The sequence below is a fragment of the Hypanus sabinus genome, chromosome 20 (assembly GCF_030144855.1).
Source record: "Hypanus sabinus isolate sHypSab1 chromosome 20, sHypSab1.hap1, whole genome shotgun sequence".
Lineage (NCBI taxonomy): Eukaryota > Metazoa > Chordata > Chondrichthyes > Myliobatiformes > Dasyatidae > Hypanus > Hypanus sabinus.
The window spans coordinates 32,111,578-32,130,862 of NC_082725.1; the positions used below are offsets into that span (position 1 = coordinate 32,111,578).

The following is a 19,285-nucleotide window of genomic DNA, read 5'->3' on the forward strand; positions in this document are numbered from 1 at the left end:
ATTCATCTGCTATTTCTATTTTCAAGCACTTTCATTTGTTATTTCTGAACAGAAATGTAAAATACAGTAACTGCCCCAGACAAATAATCTCAGTGCTTCCAGCCTGCAAATGGATGCTTGGAGCTGAGCATGGGTTTGTACGATGGATTATTATGAAAATGTTTAATGATATACCATATTCTGATATTCATGTAGATTGGATACTCTGCCTTTTTGACAGTTGGTATTTGTTTTCTCTCTCTTTCTCTCCCTCACTCTTATTTGTTATTTTCCTCATAAAACGATGTTTGAATCATTGTCATCTCTCTGTCTCTTGCATTTTATTTTCTGTTACCATTCTCAGGCTGTTTACACAGGCACATCAGCACAGGGCACAGTTTCTAAGTTGTGTGGGAAATGGTACTTGGAAAATCTCAGCAGAAGTTCAAAAAGGAAACACAAAGAGCAGCAAAAATCCTCATGTTATAAGTGCCTTCCAATTTCAGCCATACATCTGCCTCTGTCAGTTTTTCCACTATATGTAGCAATTCCAGTAAAGATAGGAACACTTTCTTCAAGAAGAGAATGCATAAATACTCTAAAAAGAACAGTAATGAATGGAAAATGGCAGCAGAATGGAACCAACTGGTTGCTTTTCCAAAGACCTCGCTGAATAGTTAGGTTGTGCTGCATATTTACACAATTCTCTTCAAAACACTACCAATATTTAAATGGATTAGAATACTAAATAACCATGAGTCAGAAATGTATTGCAACATTGAAATAACTTCATTCATCGAATAACAACTTCCCTAGAATTATATCTCGTCCCCAACTGCTGCAATTTCACTGAAAGTGCAATGGAAACTAAAATTGTTAATACTTATTTTAGCTACTGCTTTAGCTTTGGTAGAAAAGTGAGGAAAAGCTGGAGAGGGAAACTGCAAACATGCAGTGTCTTCTTAGTTTCTCCACCCTACCCATACAATTCTTATGCCTTGTGGATCACAAGAATATTCCAAGCCATAGCCCTTGCCGAGCTTCTTGTTGAAGTGTGAATACGAAAATGAATTTGCTTCTGTGGCTAGCGCATTCTAGTTGACATCCTAGCCATGGCTGGAGACGTCAGTTATGCATGTACTTAATGCACATAATGTTCTTGTGCTTAAATTTCATGCTCTGATTCAAGTGCTATAAATCGCCAAAGAGGCCTCACAGTGACTTGATGCATGAGACTATGGTTTGTTTCTGTGAATGTTACTCTTGTTTTGTATTTTTTTTGCTGCAAGTATAAGTTTATAAATGCTATTAACGAACATTAAAATACCAATAAACTGAAAGATGATATTCCTCTTCTCTTTTTCGTGTAGTGCAAGAATAAGTGCAGCCCAGTGTCTAAAACAGCCCTGGCTAAATAACATTGCAGAGAAAGCTAAACAATGTAAGGTTCGTCTCAAGTCCCAGATCCTTCTTCAGAAATACATGGTGCGGCGGCTGTGGAAGGTACAACGACAGCTTGCAATAGAACTGAATGAATCATTTCCTAGTTTTAATGTTGCCCTTCCTTAAGGTGAAACCACGGACCTGAAGTATGGCCCATGTTAGCTGCTAAAAGCCAAAGTGAAAATTTCATAGGGAAAAATTTGATATCTCATCACTGGTGGTTAACCTAATGTACAATATTGACTGCCATTTGGACTCGCTCCTTAAATGTGTTTCCACTGGAATATGAATAGTGGATGATACTAAAGCACATGTTAGTGGAAGCCAGGTTGTATTCCTGCTCAGTGGGTGCAGTGACTAATTGGGTGGATTCTTTTGGAGTTCAGGTTGCCAGTTCAAAAAGACTGATTTCCAGAAGTTTTTACCGGAGATATTGGTGATATTTTTTCCTGTTTCCCTGCATTCTGATTTTAAAAACTCCCCTGTACTTCCCTGCCACGTTCCGTTGGGAGGATCCACCAACACTAACAGCAGGAGGAGATTCCAACGCCTCAGGATTAGAATAACCAGTGGGGCCTGACTCTTGTACTCTGAGGCAGGAGGAGAGCTTTACCTGCCATCTGGAGTCACTGAGCTAACTTTAGTCATCAGATGAGGGCACAAGGTTTCCATTTTCATAATTCCTCTTGCACCATGATGAGGCTACCCTCAGCGTGAAGGAGCAACACCTTGTATTCCATCTGGGTGGTCTAACCTGATGGCATGAATATCAATGTCTCCTTCCAGTTAAGAGAAAATCCCTTCCCCTGCCCTCTTCTTCTATTCACACTCTGGCCTCTTACCTCTTCTCAACTGACTATCACCCCCCTCTGGTGTCCCTCCTTCGTCCCTTTCTCCTATGGCTCACTCTCCTCTCCTATCAGGTTCCTTCATCCCCAGCCCTTTTCCCTTCCCACCCACCTGGATTCCCCTATACCTTCCCCTATCCCCACTTTTTTGTTCTGGCATCTTCCTTCACCATTCCAGTCCTAACATCAAAGGTTCATTTCCATAGATGCTGCTTGACCTGCTGAATTCCCCTAGGATTTTGTGTATGTTGCTTTATAATTCCATTGCTTAAATTTTATTCCTTCGGGTTTTTGTATTTAGTCAAATACAAAATCTGTTTTGAACTGGTAGCCTTTTAATTTTAAGAATTTCATTCATACAACTAAAAGGGCTACCTTCATGTAATTTGGTCAAAGCTGCTGAATATTATATTAAAAAGTTTATATAACTTTAAAACATTATATAAACATCACCATGTTAAACCATCACCCATGAGTACCTTGATTATAAATTAATCAAAATTAAAAAAAACTTTTTTTATTAGAATTAGGCATGAAAACTTTTTTGATAAATAAAATTAGAAATGTCATTCAAAACCTTCTAATATATGTGAATTAGCATCTTTGGAGTTGGAAGAATCCTGGTAATTTTGGAGACATGTTCAAAGGCCTGCAAATGCAATGATCAGAAACTTCAAAAATTGATTGGTTCATTCTAAAGCTACGGCCAATTTTGTTGAAAGTCCCTGCTTCAAGTACAACATGTAAAATGTTAGTAAAACCAGTTGGAACCTCAAGTTGCACTGAAGGTAAATTGCAATGAATAAGTATTTATTTGCAGCTGTTATGATAATTTTTAAAAATTGTACCAGCAAACAACGTTAAAATTGAGCAGAAGGTTGATTCTCTGAGTGCCTCACTAAGGAGGTGGTCAATAAGAAGGAAGCTGAGGTAGAAGGCCTAGTTTAACTTCTTGTCTTATTTACATGCCTGCCATGGCTACTCTCAACTTGAAAACCCAGGAAAATCCCAGCAATCTTGAGACAAAGTGAATAGGACAGACTCACTAATATGTGAATAGGACAGACTCACTATTTTCCTGAAGTTCATGCTAGGGATTTAGGTCATGGAAATGATCCCTAAATCCTTAGCAAATTTACCCACTTGTTATTTTAACAAGGACAACACTGCCAATAAAGTAGTGCAAAGGTCTCAAACCTCCATATTTACTAGATATTCCTACCTCTACGAGTGTGTTGTTTTAACTTTAACCCTTCATAAGGGAATTATTATTATCATTTGTACCTGAGCCCTCCCAAAAACCTGCCGGATCATCTCACAAAATCCTTTCGCTAAAGTCAACACCGCGCACAACCCTTCACATACCCACCACACACCATCTCGCTGCCCTGCTCTCATTAATAAACCTTTAAATTTGTTATCACACAGTTTCTCCTATTGCTCCCAGGAGTCTGCATACTATGGCTTGTGGTCCCATGAAATAATTGATGGAGCAATTTCATGTTGGAACGCCACAGATTTGTGTTGTTATGTTCCCAGATGCAATTTTGACTCTGGAAGCAGCAGATTTTGCAAACGACTGTGCTTTTATTTAGCCAAATCAACATTTTCCAAAACAAAAATGTTTACTAGCATAGAAATCCAATTTCTTTTAGCTAAACCATATTGAACCCTCTACCTGCAGAGACAAAAAGGCATATTGATCATATCTATGGGTCATATTTCAGTCTGAGTTACTATCTGGCTTTTGCATTGTTCCCACAAATAAGTTATGTATTAACTTCATTCCAAGCCTTGCACCAATAGTTATGAAATTTGCATGTTTTATGGATAAAGCTAATAGATTTTAAATTTTCTCAGAAATATCTCAGATACATTTGAAAAACTCTCTAATATATGTTTTTCATTTTTTTCTGTGCATACTATGTATTTGGATGTGTATTAAATGTAATTAGATGTTGTGAGCTCACATTTGGTGTTTAATGAAGAATTTCTTAATGTTTATTTCTCTTTTCGTTCTGTTCTCTTACTGCTGCATTCCTTCTATAGCTCAGGACATGCTGACAGTACAAATGGTTTAGCCTCTTGAACAATTTTAGGTAAATTGCTTCTGGATAAGCCAGGTTTTGCAAATCTCTCCACCCAAGATGTGTTTTTCTTTCCAATGATAGCTTTTTAATCATAAATTAATTAATCAACTGAATTATACTGCTGCTTAATTCTAAACTAGTCCCGAACTTGAAGTAGTGAAATAATTTCATTTTCACTTCAGTGAGCAAAACAGTTCTGAATTGCACTACTATTCATTTTTTGCCAACTATCAGTGAAAAAAATCATTGCTTTTTGAACACAAGCATACACAACTGATTCTACTTAAAAATTGTTTGCCCTAAGCACGGCATAATGTCTAACCGCCAAACAAGTGTGTGTGACTGACACTAGTTAGAACCTGTTTGGCAACAGTCTGGTGTCCCAAGTAAACAAAGGGAATCCCATCAATATTCCCAATTAATATTGTTCTTTATGAGTAGCTGCTCCCAAATAAGTGGCTGCTCCAATCAACCAATGGCCTAATTAACTGGAATCCACTGTATATTTTATTAGTTTAATTATGGGTAGAGTAAGAATGAATATTCAATATCATGGAAAGAATTTAAGCAAGTGTTGGAGAGAAATATGATAGAGATTAATATAGAAAATGAATATCTCTGACCTGGAAAAATTGGTGAATAAACTTTCCTTAGTAATGGAGCCGTTACACAAACTGAAGATTGGCTGTATTGGAAATGTCAGTAAATGAGCTGGTATTAATGGAGTGAGAATTAAAGATAATATTTCAGTTCAATTATTTTTCATTAGTTCTAGCACTGAGCAGCTAAAGACTTACAACACCTTCTACTTTGATTTCAGATTTTTAACGTCCAAACTATTTTACGTTCTTCATACCTAGGTTGAGTAACTTCATGGAGAGTGAGGAAATGGAAAGAATGTTGGTAATTCTTCTTTCCCACCACAACCCAGCTCCATAGCTATCCAGAAACAATCACAAATTATAGCACCTTAAAGCAGATTGAAATTGTCATTCTTTATCTTCTTAATCTTCAAGCTGAACCCCAATGTGCTTTAACAACAGATTGTTAAAATAATTGCAATGATTATGGAGGAAATGAAAAGAGTGCTATCAGGTTTATAGACTTTTAATACATGTTGAAGTAACTAGTTCCTGTCAACAACATTTTCAGCAATGTGACAAAATTTTCACAATCTTTGTGCCAGAAGTGATGCATGACTCTTTTTTTACCAATGCTTCTGACAAATTCTTATGTGAGAAAGAGTAGATGGTGTTCTCATTTCATTTTTTTTGTCCCTATGTAGAAGAATTACTATGCAGTAACTGCTGCAAATCGATTGAAGAAACTCAGTGATTCTGGGGCTTTGGGCCCTGCTGAAGTATGAGCTGCCACTGACTGGACCTACTGCACCTCCCCTTTTCAGTCAGGACATCACCCACTGGATTTGCCTCAACCTTGCTGAACCACATTTAGTTATCCTTTCAGTAGAGCAGTTTAGAATTAGAAGTATGTGTTTGGGTAAAAGTAATATGATTCATGAAAACTTACGGGCATCATTTTGATTTATTAATTCTTCTACCACAAGAGTGGCAGTATGGTTTGATTGTAGTTATTTTAGTAAAACTCATTATATTAATTTTGCTGCAATTTTTATGCAATTGAGCTTTCATTTGTTAATGATGTGTAATTATCATTTTAAGACATCCCAAAACTAAGGGTTAGGGACAGCAAATGCCCCCAACACTGCTAGTTTTCATATCCTTTGCAATCAAATGCCAGGTTGGAGAAACTGAATTAAATAAGGTAATTCAGATTTTTAAATGTTTTTGTCTTAAATCGCTGCAGATCTAAAATGAAACTTCAGTCAAAAGAATGTAAGAGAAACTTTTTAAAAGTATATTTACAAAGGTCTAATTGGTTCTGATTTGGCACAGAACCTCTGCCTGTACTTGAACCTAATAACACTGGTGTACTGCCACCCTCATGTGGCATCTCTTTAGTTTCAACTTTTACAGATTTACAGCTCCTTGAACTGGACATTTTACAGATACCTCTGGGTGCTCAAGCTCATTACCAGAGAGTTGAATGGAACATTGTGATTTTTTAACTTGTTGCTTTACGATTATTTTGCCTCAGTTTTACTGTGACATTGGCATCGCAACAAGTTGCCAAACACCCAGTGTAATTTGTTGTCTTGTTTTATTGAGTTTTTGCATTGCTTTGGCCTGTTATGACCCGTATTTAACCCTTACATACTGTTCATATTCTATACCTTCACGGTATGGTCTGGGTCAATTTTGACCCGGCCCAAGAATCCCCTCATAACAGGTGTCTATACCAAATTTTGAACCACACATCTATTTAGAATGTATAAATAGCCTATCTGACATTAAAAAATGGGTGATTAATCCTTAATTAATGTTTCAGAGATGTAAAATCCATTTCGATAAACGGCCTCAATGTACAAATATTTGTAGCACCTGTACAAAAGTATAACATTTTTAAATATTTTCATTTTTGCCCAGTTTGGGTCACTTTAGGAAAAGTCATCATATTTCAGCTACAAAAAAAAATGGCATTTAGGGTGTTTTTACTGCTGTCAAATGTCAAAATGCGTCTAATTTGACCCAAACAGTATGTAAGAGTTAAACCTCAGATTCTTGAAGTAAGTACCAACTTAAGACAGGCAAATGCAATGATTGAAAAGACAATTAATTCAAACTTTTAAGTCTATACTTTTGTCATAGGCAGTCAAAGTTCAGTCTCTGTGTCAGAGTCCAGAAGTGTGAGAAACTGTTTTTGATTTCTGCCATCAGCCCACTCCCCAACACCTCCCCTCCCCTAGCCCCCATGCCTCTCAGACAAAAGCAAGGGAGCGTAACAAAGCTCCATTAACATGATTCTTAAAAGTGCACTAAGAGATTGGAATTCCAAACAAACCAAATTTTCTACACTCTAACCACTGTGGATTTTAAATTTAGCTGAAGTTCTCTGCCTAGATGCAATCTATGGGTGAATAATCATGTTAATTTACCTCAACAGAAGGAGGGGCTGTTCATCAGACAGTACTTTCAGTTATGCCTGATCATAATTAGAATTTTAAGAGGAAAGAGGAGTGCAGGGTAATGCTGTAATTTCCCTCTCAAAGAAATTGCAATTCTGTATTATTATAATTCCACTGATGCTGATATTTGGCCAGATTTGTCCACTATTTGACATTGGTTTTCTTTGTAGCATGCCATTGTTTTTCTGTTGGACAGTGGTACTGTTAACATGCCGTACCCTGGAAATCATTACTCACATTAAGTCTACTAAAGAGAGGCAGAGGTGACCCCATGGAAAATGATCAGACAATAGACAGTGAGATAATGAGACCAGACTCAGAGAACCTAAGGAAACCCCTGAAGAGAAAAGCCAAAGGCACAAGAAATTGCATTTAATTTTGAACAAAATGGGATGCTAAAGCATTTTTTAAATTACCTTTTTTTGGGATTGGATAGCCAACAAAGCCAATGTTTACAAACAAGAGAAAATCTGCAGATGCTGGAAATCTGAGCAACACACACAAAATGCTGAGTCCCTTCAGCATTTTGTGTGTGTTGCAAGGCCAGTGTTTATTGGTTATCATTAATTGCTCTTAATTTCCCTATTTTGCTAGGCTATTTCAGTGGACATTTAAGAGTCAACCACACTAGTCAAGTCAGTTTTTTTTGTCATTTTGACCATAAACTGCTGGTACAGTACACAATAAGAATGAAACAATGGTCCTCCAGGACCCTGGTGCTACATGAAACAACACAAAACTACACGAGGCTATGTGAGACAACTCAAGGCTACACTAGACTACATAAAACAACATAAAAACTACACTAGACTCAGACCTACACAGGACTACATAAAGTGCACAAAACAGCGCAGGGGAGTACAATAATAAATAAATAAATAAACAAACAAACAAACAAACAAGATGATAGGCACAGTAGAGGACAAATTTCAATATAACAATAAATGGTGCAGATGTCAGTCCAGGCTCTGGGTATTGTGGAGTCTGATGGCTTGGGGGAAGAAACTGTTGCACAGTCCGGTCGTGAGAGCTCAAATGCTTCGGTACCTTTTACCAGACGGCAGGAGGGAGAAGAGTTTGTTTGAGGGGTGCGTGGGGTCCATCACAATGCTGTTAGCTTTACGGGTGCAGTGTGTGGTGTAAATGTCCGTAATGGCGGGAAGAGAGACCCCGATGATCTTCTCAGCTGACCTCACAATCCGCTGCAGAGTCTTGTGATCCGAGACGGTGCAATTCCCAAACCAGACACACTAGAACTGGAGATAAATATAGGACAGGCCAGATAACGTTCTCCCCTGAAGAATATTAATGAATGGGATGAATTTAGTTTAAGAAAACAAACATAACTAATAATGTCAAACTTAATAAAACTTGTGGCCTTTAAAAAAAAAATAGATCTTGCAATTCAATTGTATTTTTTACAGGAGAAGTTTTGGACAATGTGGCATTCAAAAGGTATGGCAAGGTCATATTTCTGACAGGTTAATTTAAGTGAATTGTATACCTAACTTGATTACATCACAGGTAACAACTAAGTTTAAAGACTTGCTTTCACAAGACATTCTGTTACCCTCAATTTGCAAAAGAATTTATGGTTCCTGTATCATATTTTCTTTCTAATTTAAACTGAAACAAGCAAATTAAATTGTAACAATGTTTTCAAAGCTACTGAAACATGATACATTGTTAGTGAAGAGCAATTGGCTCAAAATATAATATTTCAATGTTCCACTTAATCTCACTGTGTTTTCACTGAGGATTATCTGATTATTTTTTGACTCTTGTAAGCCCTATTGAGTGTGGACATTAATACAGTTGTTCAAATATTATCAGCTTACATTTTCCAATTTACAACATTTTTGAAATTATGATAATCAAATTAATATTTGGCTGTTTAAGTCCTGAGCAAGTTAGCAAAGTTCATATAAATTATGATCACCAGAAGCTATTAAATGTATTTATTTTATAAGGTAAAGCATGATCTATGCATTATGTAAGCTGTGCTAAAGTGACTGCTGTGGTTTAAGATGAATATCTGCATACATTAGTAGTACATTAGCAAAGTTAGATTCATAATGTCTGTTCAAGATGAGAATCTCAGAGTGAACACTGCATGTTTGTTCTACAAATATTGAACATATTAAGTAGATATGACAGTGAAAAGACTGAGAATGGAGCTAGAAGTATCTTATTACTGCATTCTTATTATCCTATTGGTGTGGAAGCCAAGTCACTATATTTAAAGCAGAGGTTCATAGGTTCTTGATTAGTCAGGGTTGCAGGGAGAAAGTAGGAAAATGACATCAGAAAGGATAATAAATTAGCCATGATGGTATGGTAGAACAGGCTTGATGGGCCGAATGGTCACATTCTGCTCTGATGTCTATGGTCTTATGGTCTTATAAAGTCTGCTGAAGTTGCTTAATTGAGGTAATGTAGATTTTCGATAACAGTTTTACCTTACTCTAATTTTAATGAGTTTAAGGAAAATCAATCAGAACCAGTGAAAATGTTTGATTCTGTGGAACAGATAAACGTAGGTTGACTTAGTGTCCAAGCAGTTGAAAAACTATGGATAAGTATTTTTACATGATTTACCTTTTTGTAAATATGCATGAGGAAATGTGCTGAAGCCCGTTCCTGTACCATATTACATAATATCCTCTATCACCATTCAAAATAACTTCTAAACATGAATTATGCTGCTTGCCCAAGTTAAGAAACCAGAGAGTGTTGTCTTTACCTTCCCTGAAGGCCTGACTGTCAACAGATAACTATCTAGTGTGGCATGTCACATTGAAAGTGAAGTCCATCCATGGTGTTTCTTGTCATAGTTGAAATGCTGATGGTGTGTAATAATTGGCAGTACTAACTGTGCAATCCCTTTAGGATGTTCTGGTGTTCGGTTTCAAGACCTTTAAATGTCACTTCAACATTGACCCTCATAGTAATGTGCCCTTTATATCTTCATGCAAGATAGAATTTGCAAATGTACACATTTTCAGAGGCATGTGAGCCTTTACTTTTTTGTGAATGAGCCAAGCTTTTTACAGTTGTATGATTGTTCTAAATAAAATCTCTGATATTTGTATGTGAAATAGTGATGTTTGCAACCAAATATATCCCCCCCCCCCACGATGAACTAAGACAACGTTCTACACTGATTAAAGGATTTCATTCCAAAACATGACTTTGAATTCAGTGGGAAAGAGAAAGACCACTGTTCTGCAGATTTCACAGAGAGAGAGAGAGAGAGAGAGAGAGAGAGAGAGAGAGAGAGAGAGAGAGAGAGAGAGAGAGAGAGAGAGAGAGAGAGAGAGAGAGAGAGAGAGAGAGAGAGAGAGAGAGAGAGAGAGAGAGAGAGAGGGAGGGAGGGAGAGAGAGTAAAAGGACATACTGTAGTTGCAGAATTAGATTTTCGAAGATTCTCAGATTCTGGTGTAATGAAGAGTCTGATCAACTCAGTAAGTCTTTTGTTGTCTTTCTGCCACTAGAGGCCAGTAGTGAAACTCCTAAGAGGGTAAATAAGATTTCTTTGCCTAACTCTCAGCAGCTGTGTCAGACTGGAAAAGATGGGAACAATTTGGAAAGCTGTAGTTACTTCTCCCATTCCTGACTCTGTTCCCCTGCTAGGATTCTTTTTTCTGGGGCTTTTCTACAATGAATTTCATGTGGGAACCTGCTTGGAATGTGCGAATTGGGACATCAGAGCAGAGATTAAGCAAGGCCCGTACATTAAAATTTGGCATGCAATGACCTCACCAACAATTCTTACAGGTATCTCTGCAAGCTGACCTAAAACCAGGAAATCACTTGTTTCTTCCAAAACTTTTGCCCACTGCAGGCTGCCCATGAATCTTTCATGGTAACTGCCTTCCTTCCTTTAACACGGAGCCTTTGGCTCTGTTGTGCTTAAAAATGGGTAAAACATTTCTTCCACTACCAAGTTTCACCATCAGTGGCTCTCACAACTGCCTCCCTCACTTCTATCCATCCTTACTATCTCCCATGGTCTGTGAGCTTTCTTTCACTAGTAGATGGGAACTCACCAGTATTATGCTGGCACCTGGTGGAGAAATTGGCTCAGTCTTATACCCAGGACTCTGAACAAGTAGATCAATTTTAATACTCACTCCTACCCTAACTGAAGATGATGGTGAGTAAGAAAGTTGTGTGTTTCCTATCCTCTGACTTTCTTAGACCATACACATAGAATAAGGTCTGAAAAATGAAGGATATAGGGATATAAAGGGAAAGCGAAGTTGAGGTAGCAGAGTAGTCAAGATGGTGAATAAGATTTTAGAAGTCCCATGGACCATTCCAACCCTTACTTCCCATGTTTAAAAAAATACAGCCACCAGTAATCTTTTATCTCCACACTGAAACAGCAGCTGGGACTGTGCCAGTAACCTTAGGAGCACCTCATCATCATTTGACATCTCATTAGAGGGAGAAGCCAAGAATAAGCGTTTATCGCCAGTGTCTATGTTTTGAGGCATGCTCTTCCCAAGCTGTCTCACTTGCAAGCATGCTGATTAATAATGAAGTATTGCGAATTGTATAAAACTGTTTTAGAACAGGAGAATTGTGTTGCTAATTTGCTTAAAATAAAGAGTTTACCTCTTTGCTTTGTGGTTTCCAGCTCTGATTTAACAGCTATTATGGGGAATCTTTCTTGAGAGTTCATTAATATCGTAGTCTTTGGAGGCGCCTGAGGAATTTGTTTCATCCTGTTATGTGAAAAATGTTCAGAGGCTCAAGCTATGGATTTGTACCTCAGCCCCATCCACCTGGCTAACATGGCTCCAGCTTGCCACAACACTTCTAAAAGTCAGGTTATTATACCAGCAACTTGGAAAAAAAAGCAGCCTGGCTCTCAGCCACATGGGCTCTGCGGAGCTGAAGAGCACAGTACACTTCTGTTAAGGACTGGGGAGATTTTCCATGAATTTGTTACTGCTTCTCTGAAGTTTAGCACATGCAGGAATAGACAGGAAGCAGGTTGTGAAGCATAAACTAATCCATTTTGTGAAACGCTTCATTTTTCACAGTATTACTTAAAGTACCCAATAAAATGATAAATATATCAGATGCTGTTGTACAAATGGGGAAGATTACTGTTTTGAGAAAGAGAATGGCAAAAAATGGTGCTAGGCTTTATTTTCTGTCATGAAATTGATATGGATATGGATACAAATATACAAATATAGGTTATATATAACATGACATCATCTCATCATTTGGATGCTACACCACTCTTTTAAACACATCTCCACTCTGCTGTTGTAATGTCTTTGAGATCAATTTTAATTTGCCAAAACTGGTGTTAAACAGGCCAGTAATGGCTTAAAACTGGCATTGTACTTCGCACGCTGCCAGCAGAGTGCTGTGCTACTGACATTTTCATATGGATTTTTGCATGGTGTTTGAGGCTGCTGGTCTGGATCAAATATAGAGCCTGCTGATATCTAAATCGGGGTTCTCCAATACTGCTTGCTTCACTAGTGCCTATTATGGATCTAATTCCAGCTGTATCAAGAAAAAAATAATTTGGACCCTTGTATTCCAGCCTCCCAAGTTCTACAATCACAGAACCATATCCTGGAACTTAACTTGAAGTGAGGTGGGCCCTCACAAGGCTACCTAATCTTGCATCAGTTTGGGCAGTGTACTGTTTGGGTGCTTGCAAAGGATGCAGCTTGCGTTTTCAAATTAGCTAAAATCCAGGTCACAAGATGGATCCCATTTCCTCATTTAAGAAAAAACTTGTACTTCCATTGTTCCTCTTATGACATTAAATCTCTAAATGTACTCTGCACTTGTTTTAATCACAGTAGCCTTAAGCCAGTTTGGAATGGGCAAATTACTCAACAACAAAGTAAAAATGTACTTGTTAATAATATTAACTGAGCATTAAATAAATGGCTATTCTTCAAAACAGTGCCATTGAATCCATTATGCCTATTTAAGAGAATAAAATGCTCTCACCACTACACTTCAGTACCAGTCTCAGTTTTCTATTTGAGTGAGACTTGAAGCCAGATTTTCTTTACTCCAATATCAATATGCTACGTACAGTGTTACTGCAAGCAAGGGCACTTAGTGAAGCAAGATAATCATTTCAGAGTTAAAATTTACCATCCTGTGGCTATATGTGACATTAAAGGTTGAAGTTAAAATTTACTAATATAACTTCACCTTATATTTTTAATACAAAAAATTCAGTGATCTCATAAGATAGGGGTTACATAAATGATAACAGTGCCTTGGCTGGAACTCTGAAATTCAGAAGAATGAGGGGGGGATCTCATCAAAACCCCTCGACTATTAAATGGCCTAAATAGAATGGTCATGGAGAGGACGTTTCGAACAAAGGGGGAGTCTAGGAACAGAGGGCACAGCCTCAGAATAGAAGGACGTCCCTTTAGAACAGAGATGAAGAAGAATTTTCTTTTTCCCAGATGTTGGTGAATCTGTTCATGGCTGTGGAGGCAAGTCAGTGAGTATATGTAAAGTGGAAATTGATAGGTTCTTCATTAGAAGGTTGTCAAAGGTTACGGGGATGAGACAGGAGAATAGGATGAGAGAAAAAATAAATCAGTCATGATTGAATGGCGGAACAGACTTGATTGGTTGAATGGCCTATTTCTGCTCCAATGCCTAATGGTTTTATGGTCTTAACAACCTCAAAATTGAAGGTCTGGCGGTGAGTCTTCTATCTGCCATTTCTTGTCTGTGTAAGTGTGGTGAACTATGTGCCTGTCTGGACACGCCCCCTGCTGACTGCTCCTGTGGCTCCTCCCACAGGCCCCTGTATAAAGGCGATCTGAGGCCTGACGCTCGGTCTCAGTCTCCAGGACATAGTATGATGGACACTCACTCCTGGTTCCTTCTTCCAGTCAATAAAAGCCGATATCTCGCCTTACGTCTCAGTGTGAGTTATTGATGGTGCATCAATAAGGTACAAGGATAATCCTTAAAATGCAGGAATGCAAAATGATGCAACACCCCTCATCCCTATCCCAGTGCCAATCCACAGCGTCTAAATCCTCACCCCAACCAATGATCACTGACCCTACCCTGGCACCCAACTCCTCTACCCAGTCGCCACACGATATCTGCATTTCCAGGCCTTGTTCTTGTGGATTATAAGCCCCTGGACCATCCCTTGTCCCAGCCCAGGATTTACCTGTTTACCTATTGATGCATCATCAATAACTCTCTCTGAGACGTGAAGGTGAGATATCGGCTTTTATTGACTGGAAGAAAGAACAAGCAGTAGTTGACCACCATACTACATCCTGGAGTCTGAGAGGCCGAGCTCAGGCCTCAATCGCCTTTATACTGGTCTGTGGGAGGAGCCACAGGAGCAGTCAGCAGGGGCATGTCCAGACAGGTATATGTAGTTCACCACACCTGCGTGTGTTCCCAACTAAGACATTTAGCAAAACAATGCATGATGGAAGGGCACTACCTCATTTAAGGCCATGCAATTTTGGACAAGGCCATAGGCTTCTGGCACTTGGATTTCCCTGTAGCTGCTAACACATCTTTATAAGCCTCAACAAAACCCTAGCAACAGTGCCACTTGTGAAATAGAAGGAAGTATTTTAATGAGAAGTTATTCAATATGACACTTTGTGCAATAAGACATGAGCAATTTACTAGTTATTATAGTTTACAATGGAAATGTTTCCCATGTGGACATTTTGGTCAAAAATATGTGATGACTTAACACCAGTAAAAAGAAATGCTAAATCACAGCAATTAGCCTTTTATCTTTAGTTCTGCATTCCTTCAATTAGTTGAGTATAAATACACTGCTTTAAAACCAAAAATGGACTGGGTGGACTGACATAGAAATGGTTTGAGATGAAAGGGAGATTTCAGAAGCCTAATTAAAAGCAACTGAGAAACTGGTATATGATACAAAGTTTGCTCACCTGAAAAAATAAACGGAAACTGTAGCATGGGTTTAGTGAGGCAATCTGGGAACAGAAAGTGAAGGGTTTTCAGGAGGTCAGTACAAAGCACTGCTATGTTGGAGTGCAAAATCATTCCGTCTTTGTGGCTGAAGTCAAAAGAAGGTCAGATTTGGTTGATTCTGTATAAATTGAGAGGCTCACATAGTTAACCTAATTAACAAAGAAAGCGCATTGCCAAAAGCTAAGAATGTATTGCAGGTTGAACAAGGTTTGTAAATCTACTGTTTGTATATGTTTTTATGAAATCTAATATTTTTGAGGTGTCTGATGTACCTTCACGCTGGGGCACTGAGGCAGGAAAGTGGAACTTACGTGGTGAATCCACTTTTAAATATTCGTGACAGGGAAGCAGTAAAACTGAGTGCGAGCACGAGATTCTGCCGTTCCATAAATTTGAGATTTGCAGCTGAGACACGTAGCTCAAGAGGCAAGACAACGGTACAAGCTTTTCTCTTCCCTAGACTTTGTGACCAGTTACTCCTGCCTTAAGGTCAATTTTTCTGAAGCAGTTAAAAGACAAGGGGCACCTAGAGAAGTTTTTTTTTCTGCATCAGTTGCTCAGTGTTGCACCTGGTACCTTCCTTAGTTTTCCTTCAGTAAAGCGTATTGTGCATCTGGTGGAGCACTGACAAGTGAACACTCCGGGCTCGGAAATCTCAAAGATTGCAGGATCTGTAGATTGCAGATTTTCTTTGGATGATGATTAATGTATTTAAATTACTGACTAGTGTTCCAGAGCCCTGGACTAACAATACAGAGAGAGCTGACTTCATTCCCAATCATAGCACCAATAGAATTTAAATTCAGTTGATAATCTGCCATTAGGACAACAGCAACTCGTTTCAAAATGAGACCCACAGAAAATACCAGATTGTTGTAAGAACCCATTTACTTTGTAATGTCCTACAGGGAATTAAATCAGCCATTCTCACCTGGTCTGGTTGGTACCTCCAGAACTTCTCCATATGATTGATACTTTAAAATATGCCTTTCAAAATAACATTTTCAATGAGCAAACAAGACTTAACATTAAACACTGGTTTTGTCATTGATGCTCAGATCCTAAAAAAAATGAATGAGTTAATGAATGAATCAGAATCAAAACCAGGTTTATTATCTCCAGCATACATCGTGAAATGTATTAACTTAGTGGCAACAGTACAATGTAATACATGAGAAATATAGAAAAATAAATAAGTAAATCAATATGGTAAGAATACATATGTGTATTAAATAGTTTAATTTATATAGTGCAAAAACAGAAATAATTTTTTTAAAACGTGAGGTAGTGCTCACAGTTTCAATGTGTATTTCGGAATCAGATGGCAGAGGGGAAGAACTGTTCCTGAATCACTGAGTGTGTGCCTTCAGGCTTCTGTACCTCGTTCCTGACAGTAACAATGAGAAGAGAACATGTCCTGGGTGATGGGGGTCCTTAATAATGGACACCACGTTTCTGAGGCACTGCTCCTTGAAGATGTCAAGGACCTGGTTAAATACAAAAATGTTTTTTAAAAAAAATCTCTTTTACTGTTGTTGAATTTATGATAAGTCAAAGACTGTGAAACCAAAAAGCCCACGATGTGCAGTAAGTAACCACACAAAGACAGCTACACAGATGTACAATTACAGACCCAAGATGGAGCTGACTAATTTTACAACGTTCTGTACCTTCTTTCAATCCTGTGTAGTAGACCCCCCCCCCCCCCCACCCATGCAATACCAGGCAGTGTTGCAGCCTGTCAGAAAGCTCTTCACAGTACATCTGTAGAAGTTTTCAAGTGTTTTAGGTGACAAACCAAATCTCTCAAACTCTTAATGAAACATAGCCATTGTCTTGCCTTCTTTTTTGCTACATCGATGTGTTGGGACCAAGTTAGATCCTCAGAGAATTTGAGACCCAGGAACTTGAAAATTCTCACTCACTCGGCTTCTCATCCCTCTATGAAGATTGGTTTTGTATTCCCTCATCCTCCACCTTCTGAAGTTCACAATCAGTTCTTTAGTCTTACTGATGTTGAGTGCAAGGTTGTTGATACAATACCACTCAACTAGATGGCATATCTCGCTCCTGTTCCCCCTCTTGTCCCATCTGACATTCTGCTACAATGGCTGCCTTCATATAGATGACTTTTGAGCCACACAGTCATGGCTATAGAGAGAGCAGAGAAATGAGCTATGTACACATTCCTGCGGTACGCCAGTGTTGATCGTTAGCGAGGAGAAGATGTTATTACCAATCTACACAGTTTGTGGTCTTCCAGTTAGGAAGACGATGATCCAATTGCAGAGGGAGGTACTGAGACCCAGGTTCTGTAGCTTATTGATCAGGACTGTGGGAATAATGTTGTTAAATGCTGAGCTACAGTCAATTAACCACATCCTGACATAAGTGTTTATATTGTCCAGGTGATCTAAGGCTGCATGAAGAGCCATTGAATTTGCATCTACTGCAGACTATTGTGGCATGGGTCCAGGTCCTTGCTGAGGCAGGAGTTGATTCTAGCCATGACCAACCTCTCAAAGCATTTCATCCACCATAAATGTGAGTGCTGCTGGATGATATTCACTAAGGCAGCTCATATTACTCTTCTTGGGCACTGGTATAATTGTTGCCCTTTTGAAGCAGGTGGGAACTTCCACCCGTAGCAGTGAAAAGTTGAAAATGTTCTTGCATACACCAGCCAGTTGACTGGCACAAGTTTTCAGGGCCTTACCAGGTACTCCATCAGGGCCTTTCACCTTGCGAGGTTTCACCCTTCAGAAGGACAGCCTGATGATAGCCTCCAAGACAAAGATCACAGGGTCACCAGGTGCAGCGTGGATCTTCACAGCTGTAGTTATATTCTCCTTATCAAAGCAGGCATAAAAGGTGTTGAGCTCATCTGGTAGTGAAGCAACCCTGCCATTCATGGTATTGGGTTTGGTTTTGTAGGAAGTAATGAATAATTGAACAAATACATACACACATTCTGGCAGACAAGGGGAAGAAACTATTTGTCATGTTAATAGCCTTCAGATCCAAAGACGACATATATCAAATTTTGCAAAAGGCTGCAAATGGTAAAAGGCTGATATGTAAACGGAACATGGTGGAAATACTCAGCAGGTCATGCAGCATCAGCAGAGAGAGAAATAAAGATAAAAGTTCAAGTAAATGATCTTTCCTCAGAAGTTATACTTGATCGGCTACATATTGCCAGGATTTTCTGTTTTTTCATTAATCCAGACTAGGTGAAGTATGAGTTCAAATCACTTCAAGGTAGCAAGAAATTTAAATTCAGTTAGTTAAACAATATTTTCTAAACCCCTGAATTGCAGTACTGATGACCTTGAAACCATTGTGTTGATATGAAAGTACATCTGTTTCACCAGTTTCTTATAGGGAGTAACTTTTATCTGATCTGGCCTATAAAGGACTCTAGACCTCCAGCAATACAGTTCACTCCCAATTGCCCCTTAAATGATCTAGCTAGAGGTTATGTTCAGGAGCAATTAGAAATGAATGATGAATTGCTGTGTGTTTCTAAGATGCACAAACTTTCTGTGAGAGTAAAAGGAAAACGGTCTTAAATCATGTAGGTGTGAAGGTAAATTTCACATGAGCTTTTTCCTTCTAAAAGAGCTCCAAAATGACAGATTTCAATTGAAAAGTTCAAATAAATTTTATTATCAAAGTACATATATGTCACCTTATACAACCCTGAGGTTCATTCTCCTGTGGGCATATTGAACCAATCAGTGGAATAGTAACTATAACAGAATCAGTCAAAGACCACCCAACTGGAGTGTTCAACCAGAGTGCAGAAGACACCAAAGTGTGCAAATGTAAATATAAATAAAATAGCAAAAAATATCGAGTTTGATCAATTTATCAAACTTAAGTTGAAAATG

General features: G+C 38.4%; 1 protein-coding gene across 1 annotated transcript in view; it reads left to right on the plus strand.

Annotated features, from left to right (window-relative positions):
* Positions 1–10,638, plus strand: part of mylk4b (myosin light chain kinase family, member 4b) — a 164,470-nt gene extending 153,832 nt beyond the window's left edge. The window contains exons 13-14 of the mRNA XM_059945306.1: positions 1,350–1,482; positions 5,646–10,638. Coding sequence (XP_059801289.1) covers positions 1,350–1,482; positions 5,646–5,726 — 214 coding nt within the window. The 3' untranslated portion in view covers positions 5,727–10,638. The remainder of the gene's footprint in view (positions 1–1,349; positions 1,483–5,645) is intronic.
* Positions 10,639–19,285: the final 8,647 nt, after the last annotated feature.